Source organism: Ambystoma mexicanum, chromosome 10 (genome assembly GCF_040938575.1).
Source record: "Ambystoma mexicanum isolate Mex_15411 chromosome 10, UKY_AmexF1_1, whole genome shotgun sequence".
NCBI classification, from domain to species: Eukaryota; Metazoa; Chordata; class Amphibia; order Caudata; family Ambystomatidae; genus Ambystoma; species Ambystoma mexicanum.
The window spans coordinates 515501603-515522759 of NC_090932.1; the positions used below are offsets into that span (position 1 = coordinate 515501603).

Below are 21157 nucleotides of genomic sequence, written 5' to 3' on the forward strand. Positions count from 1 at the left end.
AGCTGTAGGCAATTCTGCTTGCCTGCAGCGGCCATCCTCAGGTCGTCGGCGGACTGCACTTCTTCATATTGGTCTTGGCTCCAATGATAATTTGTTGACTGGCAGCAGGAGTCCTCATTTATCCGTGATTTGGGCTAGAGATTCCGCCCAAGCCCACTAATGGTAGGGGTCTGCACCATATTGTAGTGTTTTCATTACAACTTACACTTCACGAGATAACAATCCAGCACGTGAGAACTGCACGAGGAACTAGAGGGACGAGAAGGGATTCCATGCTGGAATGCGGAGGAGTGACAGTTTGAAGAGGGATTGGAAGAGAAGAGTCCTTTGTAGTTCATGTCCCCTGTATAGTTATAACTTTCTTACTAAACTGTTACATGTAACAATATTACATTATAATAAATATACATTATATTTCCCTTCATTATATTGCCCTCATTACTTCAGTGGCGACGAGGTCTGAAGAATCCATGGTGGCCGTTGAGAGAGATCTCCGGCCACGAACGAGGTAGGGGCTGTTGTCAGCGCTTGCAGTGACTTGCCACCTTCCTTGCAAGTTCTGTGTTGTGTTTATTGTAGCCTCCGCCCCGCACCTCCAGATAACGCTTATGGAGACGCCGCGTTTCCAGATAACGATCACAGAGCCGTTTGCCAGCTCCCTCACAAGTTTTCGTATTGTGTTTATGGTAGTCTCCACCCCACATTCCCAGGGTCATGTCTGGGCCGCCCCTCTGCCATCACTTTTAGTGGACTGTTCCTGATTGGCTGTCAAGGATAGAGGGAGTGCCCTCACACAACCGGAGTAAGGCGTGGCCGACTCCCAGCAGATATTCTACGAATTAGAAAGGGGAGTGAACCTGCCTGGAGGAATGAGCATACCGTGCGTTTCCATTGGATCCCCACGAACGAGCACACCGTACGTTTCCATTGGATCCCAACTTTGAAACAACATCAAATTGTTACGTACGTTCGTGACACATTTCTGCTCTGCTTTAGAAATAGCCAACGCAGCTTTAACGCCGCCCCTCAGACTGCTTGTTTCTACGTATCATTGGACGAGCAGTTCACAATAATCAATCTGAGGGCGGATTCCTCTAACGCCAACGAGCTCATCATACAAATTCTAAACAGAATTTTGAGTTGACAGTTGTCTGCTTTCGTGACATTTATTTTACCAAGGGGAAAATGGTCATGCAAATCTAATGGAGAATTTGCAGCATCCCCACAATGCAATGAAGTAAGGCTGTGGCTGAAGAGTCAAAGAGTTAGCACATACCACATACACATATGGTTTTTCATTTGAATGGTTTTGGTTTATTCCCATCTAGTGAAGTTTACCATGAGGATGCACCTATAGGAAATGTCTTTATTTTTTTTCTCCGATCCGGAGGGATCTACTCGGGTTTACAAAGTGCCTAATTATAGTAATTCCATTGGTCACATAACAATATTCAAGTTTTGACATGGCAATGCAAGGAGTTCAACTTCCTCACATGTTTCTGTCAGAACCGGGAGAGCCAACTCTCCCGTGGAAGCGCTTGCTCAAAGTATTTGAACATTATGCCCACGTGGTGTGTGGAGCAACATACAGCATTGAAAGGAAGAAATCTTTGCTGCTACACTGCTTGGGTCCCGTTGGACAAGAGAAGTATGAAGACCTGCCCGATCTACCTGATGATGAAATAGGGGACATGAACGAATACGATGTGGCTATAATGAAACTTAACAAACATTATGATAAAAAAATTAGCACAATACTTGAAAGATATAAATTTGGCAAGCGTGTCCAAGAACGGGATGAAACTGTAGAACAGTATGTTACAGCTTTGAGGAAATTGGCACGCAATTGTAAATTTGATCAACAATTGGATGAACGGATTAGGGACCAATTCATGCTTGAGTGTAGAAGCAGCAAAGTCAGAGAAATACTATGGTACGAAGACGATCCTTCACTTGATGTAGTTCTACGATTAGCCAAAGAAGTCGAGCACATGGAAACATGTGTGATGACTTTGGAGAGCAGAATAAGAGATATTTCTGTCAAACCATCTGTCAGTTTAGTACAATCTGATCGTGATGAAGAAATAGGAGTAATTAGAGGTAGCAGAAAAAAGAAGTCAATGCTTCATAGGAATGGTATATCTTCAAATGCCAGTACTATACAACACAAGAGTTCTGGTAATTCAGATATGTACAGGAACCAGATTGTGGCGAAGAGACCTGAACTTAGGAACTCATATAAATGTGGAACAACCAGAATGTCCACACCAGGAGGAGAACGCCAGAACAAGGGACAATTTCCCCAGAGGGGCTGGGGGAGGATTAGACAGAGAGCATGCTACAGATGTGATAGCCCAAGTCATTGGGCAAATAGCAAAGAATGTCCAGCTCTTAAAATTATTTGCAGAAGGTGTGGCGGTAAAAGACATATGGCCAAATGCTGTATGAGTAACCAAAACGAAGATCATACCTCGAACTGGATTGGTGATGATGATGGTGAAGAGGAGTGTGTGTTCATGGTCTCTGGTGGTGACATTTACATTGAAAGTCCCAGAGCATTGATTGCTGTGGATGGTTTTTCTATAAGTATGATGATGGACTCAGGGGCCAAGTATACGCTTATTCCAGAGGAGATGTGGAGGTCATGTGGACCAGAATACCTACATGAAGTAGATGTAAAGCCCAAATCTTATGGTGGAGCCAGGATTGATCTAATAGGATGGTTCATGGCCAAATTAGAATTTAAAGACAGGCAGGAATGTGGCCGCATTTACGTTTCTAAGTAAGGGGAGACAGCGTTACTTAGTTGGACTCACCAAAAACTGTTAAAAGTTCATTTGGACCCAAATACCAATGATACAGTTTATCAAATTGGCGGGGCCAATTTTGAGAACATCCAGAAAGTCAAGGATGAAGTTTTCAAAAGCGATGTGATAGGGTGCTTAAAAGGATTTTCACATTGCATATTACTCAAGCCGGGCTCTAGGCCAATAGCTCAAAATCTCAGGAATGTACCGTTGGCTCTCAGAGCTGAAGTCAAAGAAGATTTATTCAAGCTGGAAAGACAAGGCATTATTGAGAAGGTTGAAGCTGCAGAATGGGTTTCCCCTATGGTTATAGTAAGAAAATCAACAGGAAAAGTATGATTGTGTGTCGACATGAGAGAATTGAACAAGTGTTTAATTCCAGATAGGCACCCGTTGCCTAACATACAAGAACTGATATCCACACTAGGACCTGCGAACATTTTCACTACACTGGATCTCACGGCCGCCTATCACCAGATCAAATTACATGATGACTCCAAACAACTGACGGCCTTCATCACACATGAAGGTCTCTACCAATTCCGAAGGATGCCTTTTGGCCTAATTTCGGCGGCATCAGCTTTTCAGAGGATTATGCAGAATATCCTAGGAGGTATGGAAGGAGTTGTATTCTTTCAGGGTGATAGTTTATGCAAATGATTAGAGTGAACAAGATGAGAGACTAAATGAAGTACTACGGAGGTTACACCAGGCGGGAATGGTTTTGAGCAAAGAAAAATCAAAAATAGACAGAAAGGAGATTAAATACTTAGGACACGTAATATCTGGAGAAAGCATCAAACCAAAGAAAGATTTAACTAATTCCATCACATCTATGATGGTACCGAATAATAAAGAACAACTCAGACCATTTCTTGGGATGGCAGAATATTATGCGAAATTTATGGAAAACTTTTCTGACCATACAGTGGAACTGAGAAAATTATTGAAGATGAACAAGAAATTTGTGTGGAACAAAAAGTGTGAAAAATAATTCCACTTCATTAAGGAAGCGTTAGCTAGAGCCCCGGCACTTCAAAGCTTCATAAGAGGTAGAAGAACTGTGATTACAACAGATGCGAGTGAAGTGGGACTCGGTGCAACTCTATCACAATATCATAACGGACAAGAAATGGTTATTGCCTTCGCATCCAGGCTCTTAAAAGGAGCAGAAAAGAACTATGCCACGATCGAGAAAGAAGCTCTAGCGATTAAATGGGCCACTGAAAAATTTAAAAGTTTTGTGTGGGGAGTAAAGTTCAGTATATACACAGACCATAAACCATTAGTGGAGATTTTTAGCACCAAAGGTCTTGACAAAGTATCTTGTAGAATCAGGAGATGGGTGTCCAGACTACAAGAATTCAATTTCAAAGTTGTCCATATTCCGGGTTCAAAGAATACCACAGCAGACTGCCTTTCACGTCTCACAAGTGTTGATGAGATAGATAGTGATTCAGAAGATCTTGAAACTGTTTGTGTAATATCAAGCCAAGCAATATCTGAACAGGAGTGGAATGATGAAATGGAGAAAGATGAAACATTACAAGAAGTAGTAAAAGTTGTTAAAGAAGGAAGGTTGAGGAAGAACGAGGTGTTTCATACTGAAGTCAAAGCATTCTGGGATGTACGAGATGATTTATATCTGCAAAGCTGATACCTCATGAAAGGTGATAAGATGATACCTCCGACCAAACTCAGAGAGAAAAAAATGCAGATGGGTCACGAAGGCCACCAGGGTATTGTAAAGACCAAGAGAAGAATTAGAAAAAACTATTGGTGGCCTGGAGTCGATCGCCAGATTGAAGACCAGATCAAGAAGTGTATCCTTTGCTCCAAAAGTGATAACACTTGTTTGGGGTCTAGTTACCCGATGGTGATGAGAGAGATTCCAGTTAGTCCGTGGTGTACGATTGCTATGGATGTGATTGGCCCGATAAGCAGTGGTGGATGTTCAACGTATGGTTTAGTGGTCATTGACATGTTAACCAGATGGGTTGAGATTAAGTTTCTGCCACACGTTACTACGCATAAGGTTATTGAGTTTTTGGAAGAACTATGCGAGAGAGAGGGGTATCCCCAAGAAATTCTAACAGATAATGGTTCACAGTTTAGATCCAAAGAGATGGAAAAGTATTTGAGTGAAAGGGCCATTAATGACATGTTTTGTGCGATATATCACCCACAAACAAATGATATTGTGGAACGATTTAATAGGGTGATCAAGGATGCCATCAAGCTAGCATGGGCAAATGGAGAAGAGTGGAAAAAGAGTAGTCAAAGAAACCCTTTTAGCCCACAGATTCACACTTCACAGCACCACAGGTGTTTCTCCTTTTGAGCTCAGTAAGGCCAGAAAAGCTCATACAAAACTTTTCCCAGGATGGATGAGTGCTGTAGCAGGGAGCGTGGTTAGTTTGGATAGAGTGGAAGAAAGTATTGAACAGAGACAAATTAATAACAAGAGGCTGCATGATAGAAAGTCTTTCAGGAGAAGTCTTGAACCTCATGTGGGTTGTTGGGTGAGACTAAAACTTCCTATGACTCTGAAACATGATGGATGTCAGTGGTCTAAACCAGTTAGAGTGCTAGAAGTATATTCACATGCAGTAAAAACACAAGATGGTAGAGTATGGAATAACGAGAGGGTTATGTTTCTGAAAGATGAGTGTTTGGAAAACGATCAGTGTGATGTGGTTGAGAGGTGCAGAGAGAGGAGTAGGGATTTGTGCAGAGTATCTTCCTTGGCAATTCCTTCAGATTACCATCCAGAAGAAACCAGGAGGAAGTCTAAAACTGGAAGACTCTGCAGGCAACCGAGACATGTGTCAGACTATGTCATATAGCTAATTTGTATTTATTCCATAAGGAAAGGGGATGTGTAGTGTTTTCATTACTGCACGAGGAACTAGAGGGATGAGAAGGGATTCCATGCTGGAATGCGGAGGAGTGACAGTTTGAAGAGGGAGCGGAAGAGAAGAGTCCTTCGTAGTTCATGTCCCCTATATAGTTATAACTTTCTTACTAAACTGTTACATGTAACGTTATTACATTATAATAAATATACATTATATTTCCCTTAATTATATTGTCCTCATTACTTCACATATAAACTGGAGTGACTCCCCTTTCCCCTCAGTGCTGGACCTCATGTCTTTAAATGTGTCAGCAACTTTCGGCCCATTGTATACAGATCACCTGATTGTTCACAGCCAATTAAAATGTGCCTGCTCTTCCTCTGAGCTCCCTTCCTCTCTTGCAGAAAACACCGGGAGGCCTGAAGGTAAACATGTGCTCCACACATTAACGTGGCATAACAACATAACCTTTCCATGCGTGCCCTTGGTTAGACGTAACACGGCTGAACATGGGTTCACAACAGAACAGAATACTCACCAAATTTGCAGTCCTTGATTTTTTCTTCCTTCATAAGCTGGCCCATTGGGATGTTCCAGCCAGCGGTCCTGCCAACGGCGGTGTGGCAAGATTTCTTGCCTTTCAGATTGTCCCAGGTAATGTCTTGGTTGCTTTTCTTCACAACAGCCACTGCGTAGTATGTGCCTTTAATAATGGAAAGGGTTGTGTTAGTACATCCTGTGGCAGCAAATCTGGTAAAAGGAGATATTGATGGCATTCATAAAAGGTAAAGTTTCTTCCGAGAGAGACATGAGTAAGTGGCCCTATGCAAACAGAAAGGGGACCGCGACTCACTTGGGCCATCCATAATAAACTCCTGTCTGGATCAGGTGGCAAAAGGCCCATTGGACAGTCCATACACCATGCACATAATGAATGGATAGATGCCTTTCCCTGGATCTCACTGACCTTCATGACCACTAAACACTCAGAGATGTCTCAATTCCATGATAAGGGGGGTGCCATGAACATCATATTCGGGGTGGTCTTCCATGAGAGACCCACACGAGAGACTCACAAGTGCACGATCAGCCCCAACCCTCGCGCTGGCATTATTGACACTGATCAGATGTAAGTTCTCATGTGGGCTCAGTCTGATAATGTGATAGATGTAAGATAGTGCCATCACAGTGTAACAGTGTGAACCTCTTTCCTTAACTGCAGCTTAGGTGCATCTCTAACAATGTCATCCGGCCAATCCTGGGAGCCAGAAAATACACCATGGAACTTGACCTGGAACAACTCATTATTTTACTATGGGATTACAGGCACTGCTCTCGCTGAAAACGTAGGGCCTGATTTGTGGAATTCTTAGCAGGTGCAAAGTGACTTTGCACTGCGAACAAACACCCTGATTCACAGAGCGGTGCAAGTCTATTTTTGCAGTGCAACATCACTTTGCACTGCAAAAGTACTCTTTGCACCGTAAATTAGGCCCAGTGCAAAGTACAATTGAAGTGCAAAGTGACTTTGCACTGCAAAAATACACTTTGCACCGCTCTGTGAATCATGGTGTTTGTTGGCAGTGCAAAGTCACTTTTCACCGCACAAAAAAATCCATGCATCAGGACCCTAGTTATTCTGTGTGAACTTTTCGATGTGGATGTTTTTACCCACTTGTCTTCATTCGCGAGACTCGGGAAAGGAGGCGGGGGGGGGGGGATATATGAGCAGTGATGACGATGATCACGTTCATGATTCTTCAGGTTCAGGTTAAAATGTGCTCTTCTTAGCGGCGGAAAGGAATAGCCCCATGTCAACATGAAGAGAGAGGAGGAGCAGAAGCAACCTCTGGGAGGCAAAGACGGAAATAGAAATAGCCTGATTCTCTCTCGAGGGCCGCCAGCATGATGCAACGCAAAGAGAGAGTATCACGTGACTCTCAGGGCTGCTTATTCAGAAAGAACCCTGCGTCTTGTTTCCCAGCCAGCCCATCACACACGTGACTCTTGGGAGTGCAAGGAGGAGACCCTGTACTGTATGCCCCATCAAGGAGGACACCCTGCACTGTATGTCCCATCAAGGAGGTCCTGTACTGTATGTCCCATCACCTAAAATGCCGGTTTTGCATTTGAGTTTAAAGGTAAAACTGTACCGAAAAATATACACTGTAAATAAACATGTCTGAACGGTGCATGACAATGGTCTCGAATGTACTGCCACCTAACCTGGGTGGTCACTGGAGCCTGGCGTGTGCATGTCTGGGTAGCCCACTGGTATGTAAAGCCTGTGACAGGTGAGCAGTTTCAGGAGTGCATACCTCTGGGAATCCAGGACTAATTAAAAAATGCACATGAAACACTCTTTCACAACCCTTGTCACATGTCATGCACTAGGGACAGTGCAAACCCAACCTAAGTCGCGCAGACAAAAGGGAACTTGCACATGCGCGAATGCGGCATGTGAATCGCTCCATGCGCAATGTGTATTTGCTTATCTATTTTCCAACGAGTTGGCATGTTATTTTGCTAATTGACCCTCTATGAATTAAGTAGAAAAGCTTGGGATGGCCACAGAGACCCAATAGAGCAAGCAAAAGTTGTAGACCACTTTGGTCTATGTGTCAAGAATAAGTCTCTAATGTACGTTTTTATATGTTATTTATGTTGTGCTTAAAGAGAACCTCCGCAGATGCCCTGGTCTGGTTATTCGGTGGGAAAGTTAACAAACTATTGTATTGTATTATTCATTGGAGGATGTGTATATAGCAGGACCGGCTTTGGTTTGGGACCAGAGGCGTAGCCAGGATTGTTTAACAAGTGGGGCCTAAAGCTAATATAGCTGGGCCCACCGCAGTGACATCATGCCGCACAGCACTGCTGTGTGGGCATTTATAGACTTTGGGTGGGCCTTTCCCCCTCAGGCCGTACCCTGTCTATGCCTCTGTTGGAGACATAGTAGGGAAAGGGTAGATGAGTGCTTTTCTATGCACTGGAAGGAAAGCGGCCTTCTAAATCCCGCGGGCCACAGATGCATGCTGGGATGTTTCCTTAGTTCCAGGCAAGGGATCTACACCAGCCCAGGAGTGGTGTGGCTGCTCAGGGGATGCACTGAGGCAAGGATGCCATTTCCTGGTGTTCATATCGCTATTGCTGTCTCCCAAAGTTGATCTAGCATTTCAGCATTGCTTAATGTCGTGTGTAGTGTTGTAAGGGGCATACATCAAATGTATGTCCAGTATTTAGGCTAATCTAAAACAAATATCCTGCTATTTTATGGCTGCTTGGAAGTAAGTTCCTTTGAAATGAAACATTATGCATAACGTTTCTTAAAGAACTGCTACACACTGTGCACATTTCTTAATATTGTACATATTTCTGCATTGATTTTCATTTGACTAATCGATAACAAGGTGATTAAACCTTAAAATTCCACGTAAACAGTCTAATTCAGGAATCCGGCTGGCAGCCAGAATTATAACATTATCTGATAAATGCGACCTGACATGCAATAACCGTTCCTAGCATGCATCCATAACCGTTCCTAGCATGCTTCCATAACCGTTCTTAGCATGCTTCCATTCAATTACAATAATGAATACAAATTCTGAACCGAAATGGTCCTACAGGTAAATCTCTTCCACTTACTTTTGAAGGTGGCTTAAAATCTAAAGGGAAGTTGCTACAGTATATTTTTTTTAATGCAACGTGTTTTTAAAAGTCTATTTATTACACTGAAGACTATAAAAAGAACTAGGTTTAAGGCGTGCACGCAGTCTTGCGTCTCAAGGTATTTGAGGCTGACCACATGAGATTTTGTCTTTCAGAAGAGGACAACTTCCGCTGGTTGGCACCTATTTATTTTCAGTAGGAACTCAAGTAGCCCATGATGAAGAATTGCTTTGAACCCTTGTTTAATTAGGTACAGTAGAATACAGCCACAAAAGCCAATGTTAAGGCTAGTTCTCTGCTTTAGAAGGCAACTTCACGTTTAATTATGTCCTCATTATGTGCTTGATGTGAGTCTATTATTCTATATATTACTTTAGCTAAACAGCTCTGAATATTCTCATAATGGTCTGATTGTTTCCTCAGTTCAGTCAAAAAAGCCCCAATTTCTGGCCTTCAAAAACACCATGCATGTGTGCGAGTGTTTGTGTGTGTGTATATATATATACACACACACTCACCCATATATATTCTTTTTTTTGTCACTGAAAAAACTTTGTTAAAGAGACATTGTGGTTGCAAAGGTAAAACTGAAAAACCAAAGAAATTTGCCAGTTATGGTAAGCTATGCAACCATAACTTGTGCCACTGCCATACACTGCACTGCTTCGACTAACAGCCAAGATGACATTGCAAATGGCATCATCATTGACATCATCAATGACATCACATATCCAGGGCGGTTGTTTTTGTTCAGTGACAATAAGAATTTTAAGCAGAGGACTTGATCTGGTCATACTGCATTGAAAACATGATGGGGGTCATTACGACCCAGGCGGTAAGTACGCCAACTTTACCACCATGGTGTAAACTACGTTTACACCATGGTGGATGGCGGATTTACCGCCCCATTCCAAGGTGAGTGGGGCGGTAAATCCCCATTTCCCATTTACCCTTCCCCATTCCCATTTTTGCCCCATAGGGCATAATGGGAGTGGGGAAGGGGCTAATTACGGCACCGTAAATTACGGTGCCGCAATTAGCACCAAGGTGGATTAGCGCCATGGGTTTTAACGGCTGCTAAAAGCAGCTGTTAAAATTGGAATCAGGCGTTAAGGGTTAACGACGGCGTTAACCCTTAACGCCTGGGTCGTAATGAGGCCCGATGTACATACTCTAAAGGTGCTGTATATGTAGACTCTCCCCTTGTGCTATTCTTAAGGTACTCTCCTTAGGGTTTGGCCTGAGCTCATGGTGCACATACATGGAGCAATAAGCAGGCCCCAGACAGACAATACATGTTTTGTACATGATGATGAACTCTAATTTTAGTGTAATTTTCTGGTCATGGTATTTGTCTCCTCCTCACTAGAGTTTCCCTGTATGTGCCTCAGATTGCTATGCATCGATGCTCTCCATGTATATATTTTGTTCTAACACATGTGTAGAAATGATTGTATTGTTATCTGTTGAGTCCAAGTTTGCCATTAGTCAAGATTCTGCTAGGCTTGGTTTTATGATTCTACTAGCCAAACATACCAGATAACAAATACTTATATGGTGCATGCTGCAACCATTGCCTATGTGTGTGTATTATTAGATTGCTGAATTAACAACAACACTTCAGTAGAACATTTCTGTTTTAGTAAGTACATTTTGTGATACATGGAGTAGTTAAGAGAGGCCTCCCAATCGCCCTTCATATGTTGCTAGAAACACTTTGATGTCCTGGGTGTTAGTCTTAGCAGTGCATGGTTTTTATAAGTGAAAATGTGTCATATTCTTACAGCACTGTATATAAGTTATTAATAATTTCTCTATTAACATATATGAAAGTGCTATTAACCTCCTTTAACAAACATATTTTTTGCAGTGCATACTGATGTGTGTCGTTTTCAGCAGCGCATGCTGGGGATGCAAGTCATGATTTATTTGCCTCGGCATGAGGCTCGACCATGGACCAGCAGGCCCCACTAAACCACCCTCATCCACTGCACCTAGCCTGCATGCTGGTCAGTGTCCTTTATACCCCCATAATGGGACCAATTTCCAGTGTTCATGGCTTGCGGCCATGGCCAGTGTCCACAGCAAATCTGAGTAGACATTTGTCCTTCCTGGAGCCTACTGCCCAGGCACCAAAGTTATAGAACTGTTTCATGTACCTACATTTTGACACTTTAGCAACTTTTTCCTGTGTTTTATTTTTTCCAATGATGCGGTAAAGTCCTTGCTGATGCTACTAATGCACGTTTGCTGCAAACCCGTCCAGCACTTCAGGCTTCAGCTGCAAGCAGATTCAAGCCTTTCCCGATTTTGACAATTGTGGAACCCCTTTGTCCCCTTTTGAATAAAACCTTTCATACATTGCGCAAGCATTCAAAGTTGGGACTCTAATATTTTTACAACCGTTTGTGCATATTCCTCAAACAGCACCAAATTTATAAGCCAAATTAGGATCCCCCATCTAATTTTGCCCCCTATTAATGAAACAGCACCAAACTTTGCAACAGCATTCAGAGTTGGGTCTATATTTCTATTACAACATTTTATGCAGTTTAGTTGAACGGTGCCAATGTTATAAGCTGTCTAAAACTGCTCTTCACCGACCCTGTATGCGTGGATGTCCTCGAACATTTGTCAAGTTCACAAACATCTCAGCAATGTCTTAGAGCATCTGAGAAGAAAAAACACTTGATTTCTGGCTTTTTCTGGACATATCCACATCACCTCTCAACTTCACAGAGATTGTTTAATGTGTTTAACAGGTGTAATGTTGCTTTTCTGAATATGCTTTAACCGCAATGTTTGCGGACTATGTGCTCAGTTAAATGGTATCCATTTCAAAGGTTTTGATGTGCCTCACATTTCTCAATTGACCAATCAGCACCTGCGTACGGTGTCTGCGAACATTACGCAGCTCTCTGATTTTTTCCAGAGGTACGCGTGGACATCTTTTAAAAATATCTACTAGACAGATTAACACCAAATCTGCAAAAGCACTCTTTAGGGACTAGACTGCCGCTCCTCGCGCAAGTTTGGTGCAAATCTGTCCAGAGGTTTGGGCTGATGCCACAAGCAAAATGTATTTCCATTCAGATCTATCAGGATTTGAAACGTTTTGGGACTCCCTCTTTCCCCCTTAATGAAATTGCACAAAACTTTGTAAAATTATTTAGACCTGGCTGTATACTTCTTTTGCAAAGGTTCATTAGGATTCGTCAAACGGCCCCAAAGATATAAGCCACCCAAAAACTGCTCTTCCTATGGGATGAGCAATTTAACCAGAACTACAGGGTCGTTAGAGCATATATGTGTGTTTACATACATATATCGGGTAGTTGGCCCATATTCCAGCCCAGATGCCAGAGTGCTGTACTCAGCCACATCATAACTTACCTGTTCCAGTTGATCCCTTGGTTCTGCATGGACTCAAGTCAGCTGCAAAGGGAGAGGGTATCGGAACAACAAAGAAGAAAAGAAAAAAAATGCCAAGTTGGTCAGACAATTCCTTAAGAGTTCAACTTGGTATAAATCAGAAACAAAGTCACCATGTTTTGTCCAAGGAGCCACTGAACCTGTCTAGGAATCGGCCAATCAATTTATCTGAACCCTGAATCACTCAAAATGTCATTGTATTCTCAAATTTTAAAGCAGTGTCGTTGCTAGATTCAGGGTCTGTTGATGACCGTTTTAGGCTAGTTACACTTTCTATTAGCATATGGAGGTCATTATTGACCTGCCCTCTGACTGAGCCAATCAGAATGTTCCGACAACAGTCAATAACTACTGGTATTGACTGCATTCTGAACATTTTGTCTTCAAAAGCAAACAGGGAAAACTACAATGCATCCTATTTAACACAACAAAGAGAAAGCTAAAACATGGGGAAATATTTTCACTTTCTTACAGAGAAATCTTTTAATTTTAGATGACACCTAAAACATGCTCATGTTAAACCCGCACCATTATTACAAATTTGGGAATTTAAATGCTTAACTCATGAAGACATTATTTCAATTTTACAAAATAAAAACACATTTGATTTACCAACTCTGTATGTCTGTTTACTTTGCTCACTATTTAAGTCACGTTTTTACTTCACCACAAAACTCCAAAGCCTGTATTGCTAGTACCTCCATGTGCTTGTGGACCTCCGTAGGGGTCATTATCACTTAGAAGTTGGGATACCTGGCACTACTCTCCCTGCAACGCCTATAAACGAGGATGTCCCAAGAGGAGAAGAGGGGAGCAATGAAAGCTGTGAGGAGAAGACACTTATGAACAAATGCGCAGGCAAGCCCCTAGCAGTGGAGGTGGAGTCCATCGCAACCTTGCACACACCCAGACCGGGAAAGTAAGATGTCCGTCAGGCTTCGCGAGCATGATATGGCATGAAGGTCTTTCTAATGTCATGAATCACTCCAGATCATTTGCCTCTTCCTCTGCCCTCCCTTGCCTGCTTACTCGTCTCCACACGGGCAAGGAGTGCGGAATCTCGGCGTGCATCCCAACTCTTGCACTGAAGCCCTTCCTGCCAGGAGCTCTAGGACGCGGGGAGGTTCCCTGGCTGGCAGCGGGGACGGAGGCAGAAGAGGTGCCAGGTCCTGCTGAGGATGATTCAACTCAGCTGAACCCTTCCTGCCGTCCAGTGATTTAGTCTGTGCTACCAAAGCGAGTCTCCCGGGAGAGGAACTATCAAGGGCAAAGCCCTGGCAGAGCCTCTGGAGGAACTATGACACTTGGTGGGGGGTGGGTAGTTGACTAACAAATGGACCAATGACTTTAAAAAGGTAAAATTAGGAATCCAGCCAGTCCCACAGCTTAGCCAAGGAGAGTAGAGAGGAGGAGGGAATAGAGGGTGAGGCATGGAGACAAATGAAGCCAAATTTCCTTTGTTGGGTCCTCCAGACCAGTCAGCTATTGATCATCGACAGAAATCTGGAGGCAGATAAGTGCCCCGCCACCCCCTCTTTGACCAATCTATACCAGTGGGTCTTTGATGCCTTCCACACAGGCTGTTTGCAACTGGTTGCCTTCCTTGACTAACAGTCGGATCTCTCACAGAGATTTAAAGCATCCTTCGACCGGATACATGCATCCCATGGTGTGAACGGAAAACATGCAATGACCGCTGCCCGAAGTCTAGTCCGCCCAGAACATACACCAAGGAGAGAGGTGGACGGTGTCTAAAGCATTTGTAGTGAGAGTCATTGTTTAGCCAGCAAAGAAAGGAGAACTCATTAAAGTTTACGTGTAATACACGTATCTGGGTGTGAGTTTTCACTGTACACCTTTACTTACTGACATGGGCCCCAGTGCACTCTAATGCGGTAGGTGCAGGCCCTACAAAGCCTAACACTGATCATGCTAAACAGCTAGCGCGAAGACTGCCTGGGAAGGGCTAGAAGGAAAGGGTGGGCTAGTAAGTACAGAAACCCAGCCGGGGCTTAACCTCTGCCACCCTTCTGCTGCCAACCCTCACAGGTAGTGCCTGCAGCAGGTGCACTAACCCATCATAACATGTTTATGTAGAGTGAACGCAATGTATTATCTGAGTAACATTCACAGGTGCACAGGACTCCATTAGCTAATCGCCCCTATCTGACATATTCAGCCTGTCCAGCCACGCCCCTTCCCTTTCCCGTGCCCTTCGTCCCCTTCTTCAGCCTTATAAGCTATTTTCCTAATAATCACAATAGACACAGCGTGATTATTTACATTCTTTGTTCAGGATTTCAATCTCCAAAATAGGGGATAAAATGTACCACCAGCACTTCAGGTGAATGTGCTCTATAAGGCCTTAGCCTTAAATGCACACCAAAGCTACACGGATGGCGGGATGAGCACACACCCCCCCCCCCCCCACACCCTGTTAACTCAGATTTTATTTATCTCTGCTCCTATATCCCCACCCCCTTGACCTTCTTTCCTAAGCCCTGATGCCTAATGTTTTCAAATCTGGAGGTTCCTTTGACAGCGACCGGAAAATTCGACATTTCGTCAACTCCACCGCTGTAGCTGCCAGGCTTCACCTCCTGAGCATCTGTAAAAGGCTCCCAGTCTCACCTTTCACGCAAGCACAACTCTAATAGGAAACCCGGTCCTCCCAGGATGAACGACTACCCCAGGCCCCCCTCCTAACAAGGTGTTGGACCTTGCACCTCTGCCCTGAATTACTGCCCCAGGCTTCCCACGGGACCCCTCCTAACGAGGTGTTGGACCTTGCGCCTCTGCCCTGAATGACTGCCCCAGGCTTCCCACGGGACCCCTCCTAACGAGGTGTTGGACCTTGCCCCTCTGTCCTGAATGACTGCCCCAGGCTTCCCACGGGACCCCTCCTAACGAGGTGTTGGACCTTGCCCCTCTGTCCTGAATTGACTGCCCCAGGCTTCCCACGGGACCCCTCCTAACGAGGTGTTGGACCTTGCGCGTCTGTCCTGAATGACTGCCCCAGGCTTCCCACGGGACCCCTCCTAACGAGGTGTTGGACCTTGCGCGTCTGTCCTGAATGACTGCCCCAGGCTTCCCACGGGACCCCTCCTAACGAGGTGTTGGACCTTGCGCCTCTGTCCTGAATGACTGCCCCAGGCTTCCCAAGGGACCCCTCCTAACGAGGTGTTGGACCTTGCGCGTCTGTCTTGAATGACTGCCCCAGGCTTCCCACGGGACCCCTCCTAACGAGGTGTTGGACCTTGCGCGTCTGTCTTGAATTACTGCCCCAGGCTTCCCACGGGACCCCTCCTAACGAGGTGTTGGACCTTGCGCCTCTGTCCTGAATGACTGCCCCAGGCTTCCCACGGGACCCCTCCTAACAAGGTGTTGGACCTTGCGCCTCTGCCCTGAATTACTGCCCAGGCTTCCCACGGGACCCCTCCTAACAAGGTGTTGGACCTTGCGCCTCTGCCCTGAATGACTGCCCCAGGCTTCCCACGGGACCCCTCCTAACAAGGTGTCGGACCTTGCGCCTCTGTCCTGAATGACTGCCCCAGGCTTCCCACGGGACCCCTCCTAACAAGGTGTCGGACCTTGCGCTTCTGTCCTGAATGACTGCCCCAGGCTTCCCACGGGACCCCTCCTAAAAAGGTGTCGGACCTTGCGCCTCTGTCCTGAATGACTGCCCCAGGCTTCCCACGGGACCCCTCCTAACAAGGTGTCGGACCTTGCGCCTCTGTCCTGAATTACTGCCCCAGGCTTCCCACGGGACCCCTCCTAACAAGGTGTCGGACCTTGCGCCTCTGTCCTGAATGACTGCCCCAGGCTTCCCACGGGACCCCTCCTAACAAGGTGTCGGACCTTGCGCCTCTGTCCTGAATGACTGCCCCAGGCTTCCCACGGGACCCCTCCTAACAAGGTGTTGGACCTTGCGCCTCTGCCCTGAATTACTGCCCCAGGCTTCCCACGGGACCCCTCCTAACAAGGTGTTGGACCTTGCGCCTCTGTCCTGAATTACTGCCCCAGGCTTCCCACGGGACCCCTCCTAACAAGGTGTTGGACCTTGCGCCTCTGTCCTATCCAACTACCCAAGATCCTTAACCGCCACTGGGCACTCCTTAGCACCCCTCTCCTTACTCATCCCCACACGCTTCACCAAAAACACTCCCCCATTGGTGCTACTCAAGCAGTTTCTCACACAAGGAATATTTTTTGCCATGTGCGACTGTGGCCCACTTTGTCATTGGGGCCCGAGCCAGTAGTATGCTGCAGTGCGACCCTGTCCATTCTCTGTGGCCTACACACGCCCCACCACTGGTAGATTTAATTTATGAGCCACTGTCTGACTTTGTGAAGGCTTTAAAGCATATTGAGTGCCATCATTATGCACGTTGCAATGGGCTACTTGGCTACACAAGTTTCCTTGTGAATAAATACATGCAAATACATGTGCGAGTGTTTAGGAATGCGAGGCACCTGCAATTACATGCCCTCGCCCTCTCCTTCTGAAGGCAGGTCGCGATTGTGATTCAGGGTCCCTGTGTGCAGGGACTGGTGGTGGCAGCACAAAACGGGGAGTTTGATTATTGCATCCTGAAGCCACACGTTTTCATGACTCAGGAGTGAAATCTGATTAGTCTCGCCTTTAGACATATTTATTTTTCTTTTGAGAAAATATATGTATCGTTGTTCACTGCTTAGCCCAGCAACACAGGTTACAAACGAAGCACTATTTGCATCATACACATAATGTAGGCACACCCACGTGCTCATACACACAGGCACGCAGAAAAGCACACAGAAAGGAAAGAGTGCTGCATCGGTACATTTCTCCTATGTGACTTTTTTCTTTCAATACTTTCTGTTCTGGCCCACAGAATCCTTCCTGCAGCTACCCTTCTTATTAAATCACCACTAGATTACATAAAGGGGAAAAGAACCCTATTGCCCATTGGGATCACTAACAAGCATATTACAGACATGAAGTAGAGCTTACCTGTGTCATAGTATTCGGTCAAGGCCGGCACCAAGCCACACTGCCCAGCGGTGTACATGTATCCGCCATCCAGGGCCATGGCGTCCGCCTCGCTTCTCTGTAATGGGCAGGAGATGTTCAGTTGCAAAGCTTTCATTCTATTGCTTTTCATTGCACTTGCCTCACAGAGTGCGCAAGACAGACAAAACAGTGTTCGCGTGAGTAGCCAACCTGCCACTCCCCGGATGTGTTGGCCTACAGTTCTCATTAGTCAATGCTGAGGGATCATGGGCGTTGTGGGCCAAAGCATCTGGAGGGGGACAGGTAGGCTTCACCTTTCCTTCAGGATCACCTCAGGATTTATCAGCCCCAAATAGGATACTAAAATTAATGAAACAACGAGCCAGGCAAAAGGGGGATCCTCCTAAAGTGAGCTACCCAAAGTTTCAAAATGGCATGTCTTCAATATCATGATATCACATGAATATCATATTAGCAGGCTGAAGAAAGGTACAGTCGGAAAGCAACAGTGCCAAGAAAAAAGAAGCGGCTCAGAAAAGCATACTATAACATCCTGATAGGCGCATCCCCGACAGCCAGGACTAGTCATCAATGCGTTCACATAGAAACAGCTTCTAGGTAAGGCGGGGGAGCTAGCCATGATTTTTCTGGTGGTGCTTTTAGTAAGAGCAGTGAAGAAGAGCCTTTCAATAAACATGCAGTAGTTTGTTTGTGCCTACACCTCTTTGCGCCAAATTTCTGATGTAAATGAATAAAAGTACGTAGTCAAGTTTCTTCAAGTATATTTTCTTAATTTATTTGATATATGTTCTGCCCATATGGATGACACGTGTTTCGGCGTTTCATTGGCGCATTTTTCAAATCCGGGCCTTATTGAATTTAATGCGAATCTCCCTTTCCTTATTTCCGGGAATTAGTTTTTAGTTGAAATGTATCACGGTAGTTCCAGGGTTAAATCCCACCTACAAAATTCTCTTGCTCATGCCTCAAGCGTCGGGGGTCAATAAACATGGTCTGCTTTGCTCTGGCGCTCTGACCTGTGCTTGATGGATTTCCATGATGTGTGTCTGTATGCAGAGAAATATCTTTCCGCATGCGAATAGATTCGGTGAAACATATAAATATACCTGCAGCTCTTCTTTGTACATGACTTGCCTCCTAATGTTTGAGCACCTCAGAATCTTTTAATGTTCATTTCTAAAAAGGTCTACACATGATATGATATATGTAATTTATAACGCGGCTGTACACAAGTGTTTCTAGGCGTGACAAGACAAGGGGGCAGGAGACAGAGCGAGGACAAGACAAACGATCTTACTAGGTCTTGTGTCATTCAGATCGTGCAAATGCGACAGTGCAACAAGTGCAGGGGGAAGGGAGAGGGTTAAGTGCCAGGGAGAGGGAAAGGGGAAATGCACTCAGGGCAGCAATGCTCTGAGTGAGTGCAGCCAGCGCAGCGTGGATCTGGGTAAGAGAAAGGAGGCAAGGGGTTGTAGAGGTTACAGTTACAGCCCCTAAGTGCGCGGTAGGCCCGGAGGTGGTGCAGGGGAGACTGATCATGGAGGAGCCTGGTACCAATTTTGACTTTGGGGTAGCCAGCAACCAGTCGGCGCAGCAGATAGGTAGGTCAGCAGGGGAGAGTGAGAGAAAGCAGAGGAGAAAAGAGAGGTCTTGACCAGCTTCCAGAACTTCAAGTGGTCCAGCTCAAGTCTGAGAGGGGCAGGGAGACCATTCCAGCGGGAGGCACCTGCAGAGGAGAGAGATCTACCCCCAGTCTCCATCTAGAGAAGTGTCTGACCCTCAGCAAGTTGGAGGTAGATGAGCGAAGGGCTCGAGAAGGACGGTATTTTGGAAGAGAGAGTTGGATGTAGTGTGGGCTACGGCATCAGAAAGCTTTGTGGATGATGCAGAAGGCTTTCTGGGACCATGGCACACACTGTATGTATTTCCCTATTCCTATGCCTTACACAAAGTCAATGGGCCTCATTACAACCCTGGCGTTAAGGGGTTAACGGCGCCATAAAAGGCTGTGGCGCCATTAAACCCTTAACGCCAGATTCACACTTTAACGCCTGCTTTTTGCAGGCATTAAAGTCCAACCCGCTAAGGGACCTTGGTGCCAATTACGGCACCGTAATTTACGGTGCCGTATTTAGCGCCTTCCCCATTCCCATTTTTCCCTATGGGCCAAAAATGGGAATGGGGAAGGGGCCATGGTAAATGGGGAATTACCGCCCCACCAACCTTGTAATGGGGCGGTAATTCCGCCATCCACCATGGCGGAATCCGGCATGGACCATGGTGCTAATAGCACCATGGTCCAACGCCAGGGTCGTAATGAGGCCCAATGCCTACATTTTATTATCAGTGTCCCTATAGATTCATAAAATGAGTACAATATGGGTTAATAGTCTTCGTGTTATACTTTTTATTCATCCCAATGCTCCACTCTTTACCAAAGGCATGTAGATGTCCATAATCGGAGTGTTCTCTATTTATAATAATCACATTTCCCAACATGGAAGCACTATCAGTGCCTTACATTCAAACAGTTTCCACTGAAGAACGTTAATGGGTCTGATTTGCAAAATCGTTTTATTATGGTGCAAGCCCATTGAAAAAGGCTTTGTTAATCAGACCCAATGTTTTTAGTTTGCTTAGAGTCCTTAGACCAACTCTAAAAGGAACATCAATGTGTACTTAGGGTTGAAACTGATACGGTTTGGGAGCGCCTCTGAACGTCTCACCCCTTCCATACAAGACTTTCAGTTGTCCTTCAGCTCAAACACAATGTCTGGCACACTGCCAGAGGGTCGAGCACTTCACCCGATCTAACTCAATGAAATGCAAACTGTTCAAAGCCATGGTTACATGGGAGTGCTAAACTGCCTAACTTTTAGAAAAAGGATTCCAAAGGTATTTCATTGCCTTCCATCTCACTTCTTGACATTCACCCTTCCCTTCTTTTCCGCCCCTTTCTTGAACTCCATTTTTCTTTCCTCATCACTTCTAATCCTTTAGGTCAGTCCTCTTTCTCCCTCAATTTCCGGTCCCAAACGCCTTCCTCTTTCTCCTTCTCTGCAGTGTTGCCAGGTCTGCTTATTATAAGCGACTTTGGGCTTGTTTTTGCCCAATGTCGCTTATAATATTTGGAGGTCGCTTTTCGCGGTTTTCGTCCGCTTGTTGGACCGTCTGTGCGCGTGTAATTGGGCTTGTTTATATTGCTGTTAAGCCCATTACACGTCGCACAGAGCGTCCTGCACTGGGCTGCTGGCAGCATTTGACGGCAATTGCTGCTTTGTCTTGCTCTCGGGTGCAAACTGTATTTTGAATATGCTTAAGTGTTTGGCACTGATGGGATCGTTACTTGCCCACCAGGTGGCCCATCAATGCCAAAT

At 45.2% G+C, this 21157-nt stretch overlaps 1 protein-coding gene across 1 annotated transcript in view; it reads right to left on the bottom strand.

The window, feature by feature from the left end:
- LOC138491525 (serotransferrin-A-like) overlaps nt 1–21157 on the bottom strand; it is a 94161-nt gene that overhangs the window by 24002 nt on the left and 49002 nt on the right. Inside the window, exons 10-12 of the mRNA XM_069618063.1 lie at nt 17760–17856; nt 12728–12769; nt 6204–6368 (exon numbers count right to left, since the gene is read on the bottom strand). Coding sequence (XP_069474164.1) covers nt 6204–6368; nt 12728–12769; nt 17760–17856 — 304 coding nt within the window. The remainder of the gene's footprint in view (nt 1–6203; nt 6369–12727; nt 12770–17759; nt 17857–21157) is intronic.